Source organism: Mya arenaria, chromosome 3 (genome assembly GCF_026914265.1).
Source record: "Mya arenaria isolate MELC-2E11 chromosome 3, ASM2691426v1".
Lineage (NCBI taxonomy): Eukaryota > Metazoa > Mollusca > Bivalvia > Myida > Myidae > Mya > Mya arenaria.
In genome coordinates, this window is record NC_069124.1 from 37,904,339 (window position 1) to 37,919,082 (window position 14,744).

General features: G+C 34.0%; 1 protein-coding gene across 2 annotated transcripts in view; it reads left to right on the forward strand.

The window, feature by feature from the left end:
• Window positions 1-14,744, forward strand: part of LOC128229165 (serine/threonine-protein kinase RIO2-like) — a 106,455-nt gene that overhangs the window by 41,671 nt on the left and 50,040 nt on the right. For both annotated transcript variants that reach the window (XM_052940889.1, XM_052940890.1), the window contains exon 6: window positions 228-316. In XM_052940889.1, coding sequence (XP_052796849.1) covers window positions 228-316 — 89 coding nt within the window. The remainder of the gene's footprint in view (window positions 1-227; window positions 317-14,744) is intronic.

A 14,744-nucleotide genomic window follows, 5' to 3' on the forward strand; every position in this document is an offset into this window, starting at 1 on the left:
TTCATACAGTTTTTTTCTGTACAATGCAAAACAAGCTGATTGGGCTTTAGCACTTGAATGATTTCTGGCATGGATCAAGGGAAAAAAGTCACCTTAGATTTGTTTTACCAGCTTAGTAGGACTGGTAACCCTACTTAGATTTGTACATTTCACAGGAAATGAAATAATACAGATTTTTCATAGCAGTTACTTTTCTTTTCATAACCTAAGCCTTTTACAATGTTTAGGTACTATATGACCGAGGTTTCCCAGTTCCCCAGCCCCTTGACTTCAACCGCCATGCTGTCATTATGGAGCTGCTCAGTGGATACCCCATGTATGTGCTACCTTCATTCATATGTATAACTGGTATAAATTTAAAATTATGTTGTATTGTATACTGCATTAAGTTTTCGGTGGGATTGCTTATTGTAAATGCTGGTATGAAGTTTAATATAGTAGAAATATCCTGTTAATATGTTTTGTTTGAGAAGTGTCAAATTTAAAAAAACATATTTACTGTAATTCATTTTGATTTTCCTGAAAACTAACTATTCTAAAGAGTTTTTATGTAGCTTTTTTTATTGAAGAAAGATTGAAACAATGTTATATGAACTGCTCCTTTGAGGTGTCAAGTGAAGAAGCTGCCAAGCAGAGTCAGTCCGCACAAAAACAGTTGTCCTGGGGCAGTATTCAGTATTCATAAAACTTATCAAGTTATTTCCTAACTTAAAATCAATTTCTGAAAATTTTCATGGTCAATTTAAAATAAATGTATAAGTGTTTTGAACTTTTAAGCAATTTTTCTTTCAATTAGGTCAATGAAAATAATGTATTTTGGAAATTCTTTTTATTTCATATGACTAAAGAGATACTAAAATTAGGAAATGACATAAGAAGTTTTATGAATACCGCTGCTGGAGTCTAGTTTTTAGCTCACCATAGGCTGAGGGTGAGCTATTAGGATTGATGAATGTCTGTCGTCCATCGTCTGATGTTCGTCGTCCGTCCACAATTAGTTTGTTAACACTCTAGTGGTCACATTTTGTCCTCAATTGTCACGAAACTTGGTCAGGATGTTTGTCCCAGTAATTACTCGAACGAGTTCGAATATGGGTCATCTGGGGTCAAAAACTAGGTCACATGACCAAAAAATAGAAAGATCTTGTTAACACTCCAGAGGCTACTTTTTCGTTCCAAATATCCTGGAAATTTGTCAGAAAGGTTATTTCGTTGATTTTTAGCTCAAGTTCCAATATGGGTCATCTTGGGTCAAAAACTAGGTCACAGAGCCCAAATATAGAAAAACCTTGTTAACACACTAGATGTAACATTTTCAGTGCAAATATCCTGGAAATTTGTCAGAAAGTTAGTTTTGATCATTTTTAAGTCAAGTTTGAATATGGGTCAACTGGGTTTTTTATTGTTATTTTATTGTTTTAAAATCATTGAAGGTAACAACTTCAAACTTCATGAATTTATTCACAGTAAGTGATTTTTTTTTTAAATTATATAAATCCAACCTAAATATTGTGAGAGTTATTGCCCTTTGTATCTTTTTGTGTCGCCTAGTCAGGCGACATAAAGGGGTTACTTTTGTCAGCAGCGGTGGCATTCGCGTCCTGTTTTCACTTGTCCGGGGCAAATCTTGTTAACTTTTCATTGTATCATCAACTTAAAATTTCATATATAGATAGATCTCATTGAGGGCAAGTACAGTGCACAAGAACTGTTACTCATGCTTCCATATTTTTAGAGTTATTGCCCTTTGTTAATTTTCATGCTTAAAGTTTTGTCCAGGGCATATCTTGAAGAATTTAAGAGGTATCAACTTGAAACTTCATAGCTAGATAGATCCCATGAAGGGCAAGTGCGGTGCACAAGAACCGTAACTCTTGTATCTATATGTTTAGAGTTATTCTGGTTTCTGTTTTTATTGCCCAAATGTTCATTCATACAAACATTTATAAATGACATATATATGTATACCATTTAATACAAACCGTTATACTAAATAATATCAATGTGAACAAATAAATATTGATCTAACTCTTTGTTTGAAAACTCTTATTAGCGTTTGGGACTTGTTTTCTAAAAAAAAAAAAAGGTAGACAAAAAAAATAAAATGGGAGAGGTGGTGTGTATTTGATGTTTCGGAATAGTGTTCCTAACATAAATGTTAAATTTAAAAATGAAAAAAAAACCCTACTAACTTTAAAAAACCTCCTTACTTTAAAAAAAAAATGGATCTTATAAAGTACAGTTCTTTGGTGGATATTTCATTCAAATGCGCTTTTACAATACTACTATATACTGGAGCTGTTTTACTAAGATAATAAGTGTTCTAATTGCTGCCATCGTCTATTATAGGTGTTGATTTTATTCTTCATTGTTGCTATTGTTTTCTCTATTTTTAGTCCTTTATTGAGATATTGGACAAACATGGCACATGTTGGTATCTTTCCTTTGCATTTTGATTTAAAAATGAAATATTTTCCTAGAAGTATCATAAAATTTATTTGATAACCAAATTTTTCTTTGTTTGGCATTAAATCACAAAAGCTTATGGTTTTATATGATAGTTCTCTAAAGCTCACTTCATTGAAAGAATTTGTTATGAATGTTCTAAATTCACCCCAAAACGTCTGTGAAATATGACATTCCCAAAACATATGGATGTTTGAGTCGATGTTCATTACACAAAAATCACATAACCTTGATGCAACAATATTGTATGTGTAAAGCTTGTCATTGTTTGGAAGGATATTCATTATGTATTTATATTGGAATTCCCGAAGTTTCGTATCTATTGTTAGTTTGAGCGCCTGTGTGTACACATTTTTCCATTGTATAGAGTTAAGATCAAATTGAGATTCCCAGTTTTCTTCTCGAGTTCTATTTTCAGGTTTAAGTTGTATAATAAGATTCTTGTAGACTATTTTACTAATTTTTGTATTTTCCTCCATTTTATCTACAAAGTAAGTTGGTGTGTTATATGATATGCCCTTATTTTTCAACCGGGTTTTCCAGTCATCAGGAATAATGCTGATTAAAGCATGGTATTTCAAAAAATCATGTGTACCAAGATCGTATAGTCTCGATAAGTCATGAAAGTCATAAAAAGTTTTTTTTCTGTAGTCATACAAATGTTCGACATATTTTAGACCCCTATTATGACATTCTTTGTAAAAAAATATTTTATTATTAGGGAGTTTTATTTTGCTGTTGTTCCATATAATTTCTTTTGTTACGATCGCAGTATCCGTCTTATATGTAAATGATGCCCATGATTATATGACTTCTAGAAGAAAAACAGATTTTAATTTAAGATTTTGAGTGCTTTTCGGATCCAAACAACTTTTAAAAATTAGATCTCCTCCAAACTGTTTGGTCATTTGCATATATAATTTAACCCATATAGATTGTTTGTTTAAAACAATTCTTTTTACCCAGCTTGCTTTAATTGCTTTGACAAAAATAGATATATTGAGCATTTTTAAACAACCATTTTCATATTCTTGAATTATTTGATTTCTTGATATTTTATCGGGTTTTCCATTCCATAAGAATTTGTACATTTTGTTTTGTATCATTTTTAAACATGTTTCACATGGTGTTTCCAAAACAGTTAGTGGGAACAGAAGTTTTGGGAACGCAAACGTTTTGATTACAGTGATTTTGCCAAGTAACGAAAAATTCCATTTTTTCCATTTTTCAAGACATGCCTCAAATTCTAAAATCTTATCAGTGAAGTTTACTTTTTCCAATCTCAACTGTGCCTTGGTAAATGTTATGCCTAGCGCAGATGTTTGGGTGATTTGCCAATTATATTTCTTACAAAACGGTATGTCAGCGTATATAAGTGGACCTAATCGTAAAACTGCACATTTAGCTTTATTTAATGTTAACCCTGAAACTTTTCCAAAATTGTTAAGACTTATCATAAGTTCTTCAAAAGATTTTTGTGTTCCATCCATAAGGAAACTGGCATCATCAGCAAATAAGGTTTGTTTCAGTTCTGTATTATGTACATTTATACCTTTAATATTTTTGTTTGTATTGATTTCAACAGCAAGCGCTTCTGTACAAATAAGGAATAAGTACGGAGATAATGGGCATCCTTGGCTTACACCTTTTTTAATGTTGAAAAAGTCAGAAAGATAACCGTTGTTGGTAACACAAGCCATTGCATTTTTATAAAATAATCGAACCCATTTAATTATATTTTCACTGAAATTAAATTTTCTAAGACATTCAAACATAAATTTGTGATCTAAGCTGTCGAATGCTTTGTTAAAGTCTGAAAAAAATATGAGGCCATTTATATCATGTTCATTTACAAAATTAATAGCTTCTTGTAAAATAAGAACATTTTCCCCAATATATCTTCCTTTTATAAATCCTGTTTGTTCAGTACCGATTATATTATTTAGCAGGGGTTTTATCCTATTAGCAATTGCTTTTGAAGCTATTTTATAGTCAATGTTAATAAGGAAATAGGTCTCCAGTTATTGATGTTACTTGTGTCCTTGTCTTTTTTTGGAAGAAGTGTTATGACGCTTTGTTTTTGTAGCTGAGTAAGATTGTCGTTGTCTAATGAAAAATTGAGTGAGTCTTTTAGATAAGATTTTATTTCATTCCAAAACATTTTGTAAAATTCTGCAGTCAAACCGTCAGACCCTGGGCTTTTATCAAGTTTCATATCTTTAAGAGCATTATAGCATTCAGTTTCTGATAAATGTTCGGGATGCATGTTTTCTTCAGTACTAGTGTTTGTAATGTTTGTCAGAAATCGTGAATTAATAGATTCTTCTATATTTTCGTCCTGTCTGTATAAAGATTCATAATACGACTTTACATACTCTAATATTTTATGTTTATCAGTTTCAATATTTTCATCAATATTTAATTGTGTGATTGTTTTATGCTGTGCACGTTTCTTTTCTAAATAGCAAAATATTTTGTGTTCTTTTCAAAACCTTCTATCCATTCTGCTTTAGACCGTAGTAATATACCTTTTATTTTTTCTTCATTAATTTTATCGAGTTTTTTTTTTTCTTGATTAAGTTTATCCAGTATTTCGGCATTGTTCGATTCCAGAAGTTCTTGTTCAATTTCAGTAATGTTTTTCAAAATTTCTTTTTCATGTTCTATTGTTGTTTTCTTTTTATTGCTTGAATACTTGATAGATTCATCACGGATGCGGCCTTTAATTATTTCCCATAGGGTATTTGGGTTTGATTCTCTATTTAATTCTACGATCTCTGTTATACATCGCTTGATTTGATTTTGAAAATTGTTATCTGCAAGGATTGAGTTATTAAATTTAAAATATCCTGGACCTCGGTTATTTTCATTTAAATTAATTTGTATGCTTACTAGTGAGTGGTCAGATTTAAAACCGGGTTTTATTTTGCATGCGATAACTTTACTGAAGAGTTCATTTGATGCCAAAAAGTAATCAAGTCTACAAAAAATTGTTAGTTTGCTATTAGAGTGCCATGTGTACATCCGTTTGTCGTTATTTTTGACGCGCCATATATCACACATATCATAACTTTCTAGTATCATGCTAAGCTGTCTCCTGCAATTTTTATGCGTTGTTGTGTTACCGTTAAGTTTATCTACTTTAGGGTCTAAAACAGTATTAAAATCACCACCTATTAAAAGAGTTTTATCCTTGTAGAGGTCAACATGTTCTTCTAAAGTTTGTATAAATTCTAAATCATCTGAATTCGGACCATAAACATTTATAACTATTATACTCATATCATTTATTTTGATATTTAGAAGCTGTAATCGGCCTGGTATTATTATGCCCCCTTTTGAAAAAAGTGGGGTATATTGTTTTGCACATGTCGGTCGGTCGGTCGGTCGGTCGGTCGGTCTGTCTGTCTGTCGGTCGGTCGGAATACCAAATGGTTTCCGATCAATAACTTGAGAACGCTTTGACCGAGGGACCTCATACTTGGTATGTGTATTGGTCATCACCAGCAGATGAACCCTATTGATTTTGAGGTCAGTGGGTCAAAGGTCAAGGTCAGTGTGACCTTTACATGAAAAACGGTTTCCGATCAATAACTTGAGAACGCTTTGACCCAGGAACCTCATACTTGGTAGGTGTATTGGTCATGACCAGCAGATGAACCCTATTGATTTTGAGGTCAGTGGGTCAAAGGTCAAGGTCAGTGTGACCTTAACATGAAAAACGGTTTCCGATCAATAACTTGAGAACGCTTTGACCCAGGGACCTCATACTAGGTAGGCTTATTGGTCATGACCAGCAGATGAACCCTATTGATTTTGAGGTCAGTGGGTCAAAGGTCAAGGTCAGTGTGACTGTAAGCTGAAAAAAGGTTTTCTGATTGTCCATATTTTATTTAAGTGTCCAAATCCTACTAACAATTTGGCTCCCAAGGGGGCATAAATGTTTCACTAACATCTCTTGTTTCTTTATATTCTTCAACTGGGTAATTGATGTTTGTATTTAGGAAAATTCCCATGCCCTTACTATTTGTACTGTCTCCACTAAGAAAGCACTGGCCTGCCCAAGGTTTCTTCCAGGCATTAACATTATTTACTGTATGTGAAAAACGTATTTCTTGTAGCAAGCATATTGAAAAGTTATTTGTTTTTAACCAGCTTAGAACTTCTTCGCGCTTAGATCGAGAACCTATGCCATTAACATTAAAAGTACATACATCTACAGGCATGGTTGTTATAACTGGTATTCATGTTCACAATTTGCTCTTTTATACGAAGTATACTTATGAATGAAACCCACTTAACAATACAAAATAAACTGTGCTGATTATAATATTTAAAAAGTAAAGACCAAAAAGTATTAATGCTACCTATATAGAAAGTCAAGTACAAAACACGCTCCTGAAAATTAAACGTAGTTTGCAAAAGAATGAAAACCACTTAGTACTACAAAATATACTGTGATGACTAAAAATCATATTAAATGAAAAACAAAAGAAAAAGCACAGAAGATGTACTTATGTAGGTAGGAAGTGTGGTGAAATGAATTGCCATTATCATTCTTCTTGAATATGCACATCTTATATATGAATGTTTTACATTTAATGCATGTATTATTTCTAAACGCTATAAGCCTTAACGTATTCATAGCAAAAACTACTATGAACAGCATGCATACAAACATAAAGAGAATTAAACATATTTAATTACTAGTTTAACATCTTAAGAGGGCAGTGTAGTACTAAAACATATCTTGTACAAAGGAAAAAGAAAGAAAAAAAATGTTTCACTTGTATCTACAAATAGTATATTTTTATATATTGAATGTTTTATCGCATCATGGCAATGCATAAAGTAATATATCTTTTTATCAAACATGATACATATATTTCATAACATTGAGGTTTATTTAATAATTACTCCCCTAGGTATGCATATTTTGGTCGAAAAACATGAATGCATGCTCGAAAAACACCAAAACTGCATGTAGGGAGATATATTGTACTTAAACTTAAAAGTCTGCGTTAAGCCTCAAAATTATTGTCCAGCATTGTAATTATTCTTAAATTTCAAGAGTTATTGCCCTTTGTTAATTTTCAAGCTTAAATTTTGTCAGGGGCAAATATCTATCAAAATGAAACTTAATAGGTAGATCGGTCTTAGTGAGGGCAAGTGCAGTGAACAAAAAACATAACTTTTGCTTCCATATTTTTAGAGTTATTGCCCTTTGTTAATTTTCGTTGTTAATTTTTGTCGGGAGCATATCTCGAAAACGATAAGAGTTATCAACTTGAAACTTTATAGGTAGATAGATCTTAATAAGTGGGAGTGCAGTGCACAAAAACTGTATCACTTGCTTCCATATAAGAGTTATTGCCCTTCGTTAATTTTCAGCTATTTTAACTAACAGCTATAATGTTGACAGTAAATAATTCGTCAGGCGACACATCCGACTCACAGAGTTCTAGTTAAACAAATGCATATTTGTCATGTTTTAACATGCCTGTTTAAAAAAACTGGACATATAATAGTTCCACCTATGGTGTATGGAATGGCAGACAGGCACCATCCAGTATGTAGTCTGATCAATTACTTTCGACCCCTTTGTCCAATAATGACCATATTTGGTCAGAATGTGTATGAACGTGTTTGATAATTAGCAAAATTGCTGTAGTTTCCCGAGAGTTAGTGCGCTTTAATTTTAGAAATTACCTAAAATTGCTCTTGTTCTATCAATAACTTTTTAAGCATTTGTCCAATCATCACAAAATTTGGTGAGAATGTGAATGGGCATAATACATCAGAGAAGCCAAATCCCTGTTATTGCCCTTTATATATCAACAAGTCTATAGCACAAAGTTTTACTCAGATGAGCGAAATAGGGCCAAGATGGCCCTCTTGTTTCCCTTTATTAACAGGATCCCTGCCCAACAGTATTACAGGTGAGCGATATAGGGCCATTATGGCCCTTTTGTTTGTGTCGCTTCCGAAACATGTCGTCTGCTGTGTGGCTGTCGCACTTTCTTTTCTTTTCTGATCAATAATGTTTGAATTACTTGCTGTAGAGTCTTCAAACATGGAAGTATATGCACATTAGTCATGGCCACTAAGGGCCAGTTTTATTAAACTTCGTATGAGGTCTTTTTTGCATACAAACTTCATACGAAGTACCTCAGACATTTTAGCCGTTTTATAAAGATTTTTTTCGTACAAACAAGCACCTGTTTTTTCGAAGTTCTACGAAAAATTCTACGAAAGCTCCCAGGGTGGCTTAAGAACTTCGTAGCCTAAAAAAAAAATGGCCCCCACAACAACAGAAATATTTTACAGTGGTGATCTTTCATTTATTTTGGAGTATTTAACAAAACCAACTGCCAATTTCATGATAGAAGGCAATTCTGTGGCATCTACTACAGGTAAGTTAATAAATATTTCGTTATGATGCCGTTTTAACTAAATCTCCAGGGGACGCAACCTCGTACAATCTGTCAAAATGTTTTGAAAAACAAAATGCATTTATTTTGATGCATTTTTTAAGTTTTTTTGTGATAACAACACTGGAATTCTATCCAACCATCAAACTTTGGGTTTGTGAATTTTACAGGCTGTAATTTTCTCTTGTATGGGCGGATTTTAAAATAACTTGCCTCATGTGTTCGACATATCAAGACGACGTGCCGTGTGCAAAACCTGTGTCCCTACCTCTAAGGTCAAGGTCACACTTAGTGTTATTCAATGGAATGCTGCATATATAAGGACATAGAGTATGAGTTGTCGTGTCCGGGCTGTTACTTTCCCTTGTATGGACCGATTTTAAAATGACTTGCCACATGTGTTCAACATACCAAGACAACCTGTCGCGTGCAAGACCCATTTCCCCATCTCTTGGGTCAAGGTCACACTTATGTGTCTATTTACAATGGAATGCTGCATATAAGGACATAGAGTATAGGTTGTCATGTCCGGGCTGTAACTTTCTCTTGTTTGGACATATTTTTAAATGACTTGCCACATGTGTTCGACATACCATGACGACGTGTTGCATGCAAGACACGTGTCCCTACCTCTAAGGTCAAAGTCACACTTAGGTGTTTTATTCACAATGTAATGCTGCATATGAGGACATAGAGTATAGGTTGTCCTGTCCGGGCTGTAACTTTCTCTTGTATGAACATATTTTAAAATAACTTGCCTAATGTGTTCGAAATACCAAGATGATGTGTCGCGTGCAAGACCCGTGTCCCTCCCTCTAAGGTCAAGGTCACACTTAGGTGTTTATTCACAATGGAATGCTGCATATATAAGGACATAGAGTATATGTGCTCGTGTCCATGTGCACGTGACCCCTGTCCCAACCTCTAACGTCAAGGTCACGCTTAGTGTTTGAATACTATTGAATGCTGCATACAAGGACATAAAGAATAAGTGGCTGTAACTTTCTAATGTATGGACATATTCGGAAATGACTTGCCACATGTATTTGACATAACAAGACGACGTGTCACGTTCAAGACCCAAAAGGTCAAGGTCACCTTTAGTGTTTGTGTACTATGGAATGCTGCATATAAGGACAAAGAGTATAGTTGGTTGTGTCCTGGCTATAACTTTCTCCTGTATGGACTTATTTTTAGCTCGACTTTTTGAAGAATAAGGAGGGCTATACTACTCGCCCCTGCCTCGGCGTCCGGTTAAAGTTTTAGGGCAAGTTGGGATTTTCACTTATAAGTCCAATACCCTTCATTCAATTGACTTAATACTTCACACAGTTGTTCAGGGCCATCACATAATGAGTTTAGATAACTCCATATTATCCTTTATACAAATTATGGCTCCCGATTGACTATGGAACTTAGGCCACACCAAATTGATAACTTGTTCGTCGGATTTTTTCCAAAAAATAATGGGGCGAGCGAGCGAAATAATAATAAAAATATTTGTTTTGCATTTAGCAAAAAAGAGGAGCGAGCGAAGAGCGAACAAATATATATATAGTCATTAAACTCACTTTTGCTCACATTTTATTCACTTATTTACTAAACAATTGTTTACAATTTTATTGTAAACAGTACAAGGATAACATCCAGTGAAAGAATGATAACACTAAAAGATAATTCTATACAAATTTTAGTTTTGAAATCAAACAATTGCTATTTGAGATCAAGCAAATGTATTTCTTTAAACTATTTCATAAATGAGAGAACTCAAACCACAGTTTTCAAGTTTTTTAAACCTTTTTGAAAATATTTTTTTTCAAAATACCCTATGCATGGCTAAGTTAAAGCCTGGACACAAGCGCCAGTGGTCACAGCCACCTGCCTGCCCAATGGCATATCCAAATCTATTAACTAAGTTTTCCACTTTTCCTTAGGAAAACCTGGTTAAAATTAACTCAATTAAAATACATTGTTGTATCTCATGCCATGGAAATGACTAGACAAGGTGACTTGAAAAATAACTCACAAAATGAATATAGTCATTTGCAATCAAATATAAACTACAGTTATCACTCTTGCTTTGACTACATGATTGGCATTGGTAGCCATCTAAGTTCGAAGAAAATAATTTACAAAAAACCTACACCGTATTGTAAACCATTTAAGCTGAAAACATGTCACAGAAAATTTCAGCCAGCGCCAGATTGATTTTAGACTTTCTCAGAATTTAACGCCTATCTTTTTTAAACTTGCAGATTTTCCTTAATTTTTTTAGATATCTTGTTACATTGTATACAATAGACACTTTAACTTATACTGATTGTGTCAATTTTCATAGCAAAACAATATTTCAAGACAATACAAGAATATGCAATATTTTTTCATAGATAAAAAACAATCAGCATAAATATTTAACACTTGAATGATTTCCATATATAGTTTAAATATACACATGAACATCTAAAAAATCTACAAACATTTATTCGCAACACAAAGTGTGATTAATACCTTTCCCAATCACACAGTCTGACACCTTTTTTTTAATCCTTTTTGACTAATATTTACAAAATATACACAATCCGGCTTGTTTGATGTTTTTGTGTGAATGGTAAAACTCATGGGATTGCATGAAGCACACATGAATGTCAGTCAGGTTAATTTTTAGCCCCGAGCACGCCCTCGTTGCCTCATTGGGACAGGAATTTCATGATCCGCTGCATCGGAGGAATCTGAAATTTTAATAAGCAATATTATACATAAATGTTCATTGTAGTATAATGTAGTATGCATTACAGAAACAGTTTGATGATAACACAAGAAAGGTGGTGCTGGTTTCTTGGCCAAACTTTATTTTTCTATTAATGTACATGCATTGAATATGAATTAAATATACACTATACTCTGATCTGTAGCAAAATAAAAACGAACATGTATGCATAAATCATAAAATGTATATTTTTGAAGGAAACAAAATATACAAAAAATACATCATATTTGCTATATTAACAGCCAAACTACAAAGAAGTTAAAATACACACCTGAAGATTTACCTGGACACGTGTAGTAGGTATAGATGACCGATTGGAAACTGTCTTTTCACTGTATTGGTCATCCAAAAATTCCCATCAAACATGTCCAAACCAAATTCACTGTCATTCACGATAAAATTCAGCAACTCTTGCCCAGTATATATACGTTTACTTTTAGCGGGAGCCAAATTAAAACAAACACATTTGTCCAAAATTTAATAAAACTTTAAATGGTGGTAGAATTGTCATTTGTTGACGTAATTTTCAAGAATCAGGAAATGGTTTATTCTCGGTCATCTAGACGCTTGTATCTGGGTCTATATCGTTCATAGGCTCTAATTAGAGCGGCTGCATGATTGAGCCGGTGCATTGATAATTTTTACGATCAAAAACGCGGTGATAAGGGAAAAGGCTACATTCTACTGAATAAATTCGCGCTCTTAAAAAAATATAATATTTTTTTATAGATGGTGCGGGCGCAAGTGATAAAAAAATAAAAAAAACTTTTTTTGCTTTTCTGAAGAAATAGGTGCGGGAAATCCGATGAACAAGTTATTAATTTGGTGTGGCCTTAGGTTAAAGTTTTAGGGCAGGTTGGGATATTTATTATTAACTTCTATACTTTGTTCAATTGACTTAATACTTCACACAATTGTTCGGGACCATCACACAATGAGGTTACATAACTCCATATTATCCTTAATACAAGTTATGGCCCCTGATTGATTTAGGTTAAAGTTTTAGGGCAGGTTAAAGTTTTAGGGCAAGTTTGGATTTTAATAAAAAAAACCTTCTATGCCCTTCATTCAATGCACTAAATACTTTGCAGAATTATTGACGACCATCTTACAACAAGGAACATAACTCCATTTTAACCCTTAATACATATTATGGCCCTTGAATGATTTTTTTTCTTTTTAAATTTTTCTTTTAATTTCTTTTGAAAGGCAAATTCTTAACCTCATTTTCTTAAAGGGTAAACCAGTTGTTTGAATGACTTGCATCATTGTTTGGGCGGGCTGGTGGGAGGGCAGCGTCAAATTCACCTTATGTTTGAATAATTTTAGTAAGGTTTGACATAAATAGACCAAACTTGGTATATACGAAGAGTTTATGGAGACCTTTTATTGGAATGTGTTTAAGGCCCCTAGGATCAAGGTCAAGGTTACTTTTAATAGAAAATGGGTTGGTATTAAATAACTTATGGGTCTACATATTGTGACCAAACTTGGTATATAGGAAGAGTTTATAGAGACCTTTCCTGAGATTGTGTTTTGGGCCCCGAGAGTTATGGTCTAGGTCAAGGTCACTGTTGCTAAAAATAGAAATATACTTAGTACTGAATAACTCAAGTAAGGGTTGACATAGTGTGACCAAACTTGGTATATAGGACAAGTTTATGCAGAGCTTTCATGGATTGCCTTTTGGCCCCCAAGGGTCAAGGTCACTGTTAATAAAAATGGATTACTGTTTCAGTTATGGTTGACATACTGTGACAAAACTTGATATGTAGAAAGAGTTTATGGAGGACTTCCATGGAATTGTGTTTGGGGCCCTTAGGATCAAGGTCACTGTTACAAAAAATAAGCAGTTAAAGCTGAATCTCTTCTACCAATCATTAAAAACCTGGTTTTGTCACATCATGATTCCTGTTCACTTTTTAATTTGATTGTTTTATTGCTTTTGACAGGCATTTATTAAATCGTTATTGTATTCACTTCTGAGTCAAAGCGGTGTAGGCGAGCGCGCTGTCTTACGACAGCTCTTGTTAAATAACTTGCCACACGTTTTCACCTTATTAAGACAACGTGTCGCATGCAAGACCCGTGTCCCTACCTCTAAGGTTAAGGTCACACAAAGAGCTTGTTACTATGGAATGCTGCATATTAGGACATTAGAGTTTAGGTCGTCAAATATGGATGGTGTTTTTGATGTTCAGAGGCGATTAAGAATAACTTGCCGTATGCTTTTGACACATTTAGGCAATTTTGCATTTGCAAGACCCACGCTGTATTTTTGTCAAGCATAGAGGGGTGTACATGCACCAGTCATGTTGGTTAGACATAATGCAATGGGATCTGGTAAATGCACCAGCTATATAAGTTTGACATAATGTCATATGGTCTTACAAGGCCACCAGCCATATTTGTAAGACATAATGCCATATTATTTAGCAATTTCACCAGCCATGTTGGTTAGACATCATGCCATAACTGTGGTCTTACAAATGAACCAGCCATATTGGTTAGACATAATGCCATGTAGTCTTGCAAATGCATCAGCCATTTTGGTTAGATATAATGACATGTGGTCTTGCAGATGCACCAGCCATGTTGGTTAGACATAATGCCATGTCGTCTTGCAAATGCGCCAGCCATGTTGGTTCGACATAATACAATGGGGTCTTGCAAATGCACCAGCCATGTTGGTTTGACATAATACAATGGGGTCTTGCAAATGCACCAGCCATATTGGTTACTGGACATTTCATTGCTATTTTCTTCCTTTATTATGTACTGACATTGTTCAAAGGCAGTCTTCCCGAAATGTGACGGTCCGCCGGACATGTCTGGCAAATTTTGTACAGGTCCGGCAGACCGAAAATGACGGTCCGGATGACCGACATATTTTGAGACGACTAAATAGTGAAAAGGTATTTGAAAGCGAAATGTCTATAAAATCTTGCGCCTCATTATTTGCCTTTGTGGTAGTTAGTCGATCCCATACTGATATTGACATCACATAACATAGCCAAAAGTTGGCCATTTCAGATTTCCGATATGCTATCATGATGTTGATTCCCTGGAATAAGCGAGTA